Raw genomic sequence first — 5,035 nt, forward strand, 5'->3', positions numbered from 1 at the left:
CATCTTCTGGGTATGTGAGTTCTTAACTGGCCAACACTCAGTCCCATACAACATGGTCGGCCTAACCACCACTCTATAAAACTTACCTTTAAGTAGCGGAGGCACTTTCTTGTAACATAAGACTCCAGATGCTAACCTCAATTTCATCCACCCTACCCCTATACGGTGTGTGACATCCTCGTCGATCTCCCCATCCCCATGGATAACTGACCTAAGGTACTTGAAACTGCCTCTCTTGAAAATGACCTGCGATCCAAGCCTCACATCCCCGCCCGCTTCCCTCGGCTCGGTACTGAACTTACACTCAAGATATTCCGTCTTCGTCCTGCTCAACTTGAAACCCTTTTACTCAAGGGCCTGTATCCAAACCCCTAGCCTCTCGTTAACGCCACTCCGCATCTCATCAATCAGAACAATGTCATCAACGAATAACATACACCATGGCACCTCTCCTTGAACATGGTGTGTCAGTGCATCCATCACCAGAGCAAACAGGAATGGGCTGAGCGCAGATCCTTGGTGTAACCCCATAATAACTGCAAAATGCTCGGAGTCGCCTCCCACTATCCTAACCCGAGTCTTAGCTCCATCATACATGTCCTTAAGCGCCCTAATGTAAGCAACCCACACACCTTTAGCCTCTAGGCATCTCCAAAGAACCTCTCTAGGAACCTTGTCATATGCTTTCTCTAGATCAATAAACACCATGTGCATATCCTTCTTCTTATCCATGTACTGTTCCACCAACCTCCTAATGAGTGGATAGCTTCCATAGTAGAATGACCCGACATGAACCCGAACTGGTTGTCTGATACATACATTGTCCTCTTCACCCCCGCTTCTACTACCCCCTCTCACACTTTCATAGTATGACTCAATAGCTTGATACCCATAGAGTTATTGCAACTCTGGATGTCACCTTTGTTCTTGTACAACGGAACCACCGTACTCCACCTCCACTCGTCCGGCATCCTCTTCTTCCTGAAAATTACATTAAACAACCATGTCAGCCAATCTAGACCTGCTCCACCCACCCACCTCCAAAATTCTATCGGAATCTCGTCAGGCCCGGTAGCTCTGCCCCTGCTCATCTTTCGCATAGCCCCCATGACCTCCCCAACCTTGATGCTCTTACAGTACCTAGAATCACGGTGAATATCGGAATGTCCCAACTCGCCTAGCACAATATCATGATCCGCTTCTTCATTCAGAAGTTTATGAAAGTAAGTTTGCCATCTCCGCTTAATCTGGCCTCTCCCATCAATACTCTACCGTTCTCATCTTTCATGCACCTTACTTGATCCAGATCCCACCCCTTCCTCTCCCTCGCCTTAGCCAGCCAGAATAATTTTTTCTCTCCCCCCTGGCCCCTAGATCCTCGTACATACGACTAAAAGCCGCAGTCTTAGCCTCCGTGACCGCCAGTTTCGCCTCCTTACTAGCTACTTTATACCTCTCCATGTTCGCACTCCTCTCAACCTCGCATGTGCTCCCTACTAACTTCAGGTATGCCGCCTTCTTCACTTCCACTTTACCTTGGACCACTTCATTCCACCGTCAGTCGCCTTTGTGCCTACCAGTGAAACCCTTCGAAACTCTCAACACCTCTCTCGTTGCCTCCCGTATATAATCCGCCGTTGTCGACCACATAATGCTAGCGTACCCACTACTCCTCCAGGATCCCACAGCCGATAGCCTACCTTCCAACTCATGAGATTTATCCTTAGTCAAGGCTCCCCACCTGATCCTCGGTCGACATCGTGTAGTCCTTTTCTTCCTCTTCATCATAATACTGACGTCCATCACCAAGAGCCTATGTTGCGTCGTGAGGGTCTCACCCGGGATAACCTTGCAATCCTTACACAACCCTCTGTCGCACCTCCTAACGAGCAGATAGTCAATCTGAGTCTTCGCTACCATGCTTTGAAAAGTAACCAAATGCTCCTCCCTCTTTGGAAAACTAGAGTTAGCAATCACCAGCTCAAATGCCCTTGCGAAATCCAATAGCGAAGTTCCTCCTGCGTTCCTATCCCCAAAACCGAAGCCGTCATGCACCTCGCCATAGTCGTACTAGGACGTACGAATAAATTCCGGAATTTACGCCACGATCTTGGGGACGTGGCGGAAATCTTGTCCTTCTGTAACAAACTCATAACGGCTCCATCTCGGGGTTGGTCATGCTCGACCTTGGTATTCATCGTGCAATTCAATCTTTTATTCTTATGTTCTGCCCTTGAACTTGAACCCGGTCCATACTGAGTTTATCCCTCAATGCGAGCTCTCTGTCTCTCGACGCAAGCCCTTGAGCCCACAAAATCAGGGTACATGATTTTACCGTATACAACATTAACTATTTTTGAGTTTAATAAACATAAAGTTAAGTCGCCAAGTTCTATTTTTGATTCATCTAAATGTTATTCTTCCTTCCTTATTGCTTCTTTATTGCTCTTTTTGTGGGAAAAAAAAAATGATACCATTATACAATAGGATTCTGACTTTACAAGACACGTAACACTAAGTATGACTTTACCTTATAGAATAGCCATCATCTGAAATAACGCTTCACTATAACAATTTTTTTTGGAATCAATTTTTCATATTATGTTTTAATATATGTTCTCTATAACAATAATTCACAATAGCAATAAAAAATAATCGAAACAAACGAGATTGTTATAAAAATATTGACTATAATATATATCTATTTTTTGACTGAGATGAGTAATTTTTATTCGCATAATAAAGTTTAAGTGAGCAATGACCCGCCTTGTCATCTAATTAATTTCTCTTTTGCTAATTAATAGTATAAGTTATGGCTTTATTATACTTGAATTTGCATATATAAAACTCTTTAATAAAGAAGATGGTGAGTTTCGTGATTTTTTAGATTAAGGTAGTACACAAAAATTTCAATACAATTCAAATGTAAACGTTTGAAATGTTTAAATGTTGGACAACTAATATTACTTGAAGACTAATGGAGAAAACTTTTTTCTTGAACGCACTTCTGCTTCTCGTATAAGAACTTTTTTCTTGAACGCACTTCTGCTTCTCGTATAAGTTAGAAGCATAAAAAATGCTTATGATTATTGGGAATTACATGACAATGGACTAAAAGTGCCCGTAAATGGTTATATGTTTGGCGGACATTTTGTGATCAGTGCAATATCGGAAGAATGCATTTAGCCTTACTCGTGAACATAAAGGAAAATTTTGTCACTTTTCTCTTGTGGCTGTTGAAACACCGTAAGATTGGACCAATGACCCTAAATTACTAACTAAAAGGACTCTTTGTGTTTAATTGTTAATAAAAAGGACTAAATCAAGACAATGTAAGAAATTCACTGTCTCTTTCTAGAAATTTTTAGTGTGGCCCACATATAAGTTAATAAATTATTTACCTTGTCTTCAAAGGAAATAATATATCAGATAATATTCTGTAGTTATGCATATATGGTAGTTTCTTTGATTGAAAGAAATTACCATATATTAGGAGTCCCTAGGGTAATTATAATTTATGGAGAAGTCCCTAGGGCTAAAGTATTTGCCTAAGAGTCCCTAGCCTAACTATAAATACGCATGTGACTCCATCAGTCTGGCATCCTACGATAGGCACATGCTAGAAGGCTCTCTAGGTTTCCTGCTAAAGGTTTCAAAGACAATTCCTGCGACGCTTGAACAACAATGGCTGAAGGTACGTTTCTTGGTTAATTTCCGCTGCGTTGGCTCTGTGTTTATATTCGAATTTCAACATGTGGTATCAGAGCCAACCTTATCGTTAATCTCTGTATTTCCTGGATACTTGGTGTCTGTGTGATTTCCTTATCTCGCTTTAATTTCTAAGCGTTGAAACAATTTTGTTTTTCAGAAATTTTGGTTGTCTTAAGGTTTATGCTAATTAAATAGAATATTTGGTGGCGTAAACAGTTTCACACTGATAATGGGGCTTTACTGTCTGAATGCTTGAATCGATTTAGAAGAGATATTGGCAAGTAATTAATTTGCCCTATTAGCTTTCATTATTTTAAAATTGCAAAACAAGAGATGTGCCGTAAGAATATTTCCTTCAACGTTATAATCTTGGTGCATTTGTTTGAAAGAAAGAGGTTTGGTAAACCCACGTGATCAGACGAGGAAACAATTATTGTTGTCTTTTTAGTTATCATAGGAGTTTTTGATTCTTGTATATTTGCATATTTGGTTATATGGAAATAATTTGACTTTTAAATTATGGAAACGTTCTGTCTTTGCTTGCCATAAGTTCTTATTTGCATCTGCTTGTCATGTGCTTGTGTTTCGCGAGATTGTGCACTCCATAGTGTATTAGTGTTAAAGTTTAACGAATTATAAATTGAAACAATACGTGTTTTTGCTGAAATATATTTTTAAAGTTCTGCTGCCAATTTTTACTTGATTCTTATAGATTTTAAATTAATCATAAGAATCATATTCTAGCATTAGGATTCTGATAAGCATTATGCTTATGTAACGTGTATACCCATAATGATTCTAATCAGCGTTTAGTTTAGTTGATATTTTAGACAAATCAATGGGAGATGTCAATTTTGAATTTTCTTTTATGTCATGTACTTTGGAGTATCCACTGCATCTTGAGTACTTGATATAAAAGAAACTAAGTCATTTTATCACATAAAGTTTAGTGATTAAAATTATAATAAAATCTACTCAGTCCAATTATCTCATTAAAATGGTAACTCGGCCCTACAGGGAGGTAACCATTTTGGTGAGATTAATTGGAAAGAGATAGTAAACCTTTAAGTTAAAAATAATCTTATGCTCACAGGTACGGATTAATTTTTGTATATCTTGGTTTACTGGTCTAATAAATTAAAGTAAATTCTATGCATGGGTTGCAGGCTCTGCCCATAGGAAGGTCTAGAATTTACTTAGAATCGGTATTTTACGCGATTCACCCTTGATGGATTGTACTTCATAGCTTATGTATGTTTATCCTTGTTTTGCAGTATTTACAGTTTTTCCTACCGCTATTTTTAATGACAATGCTTGAATTCCA

The 5,035-nt window shown here is 39.2% G+C and overlaps 1 protein-coding gene across 1 annotated transcript; it reads right to left on the reverse strand.

Annotated features, from left to right (window-relative positions):
- Positions 1–345: 345 nt before the first annotated feature.
- On the reverse strand, positions 346–732 carry LOC138887804 (secreted RxLR effector protein 78-like). The gene has a single exon (XM_070169592.1). It carries the CDS (start codon positions 730–732, stop codon positions 346–348), a length of 387 nt encoding a protein of 128 aa, XP_070025693.1.
- Between the last annotated feature and the right edge of the window lie 4,303 nt (positions 733–5,035).

This window comes from Nicotiana sylvestris, chromosome 3 (assembly GCF_000393655.2).
Source record: "Nicotiana sylvestris chromosome 3, ASM39365v2, whole genome shotgun sequence".
Taxonomy (NCBI): domain Eukaryota; kingdom Viridiplantae; phylum Streptophyta; class Magnoliopsida; order Solanales; family Solanaceae; genus Nicotiana; species Nicotiana sylvestris.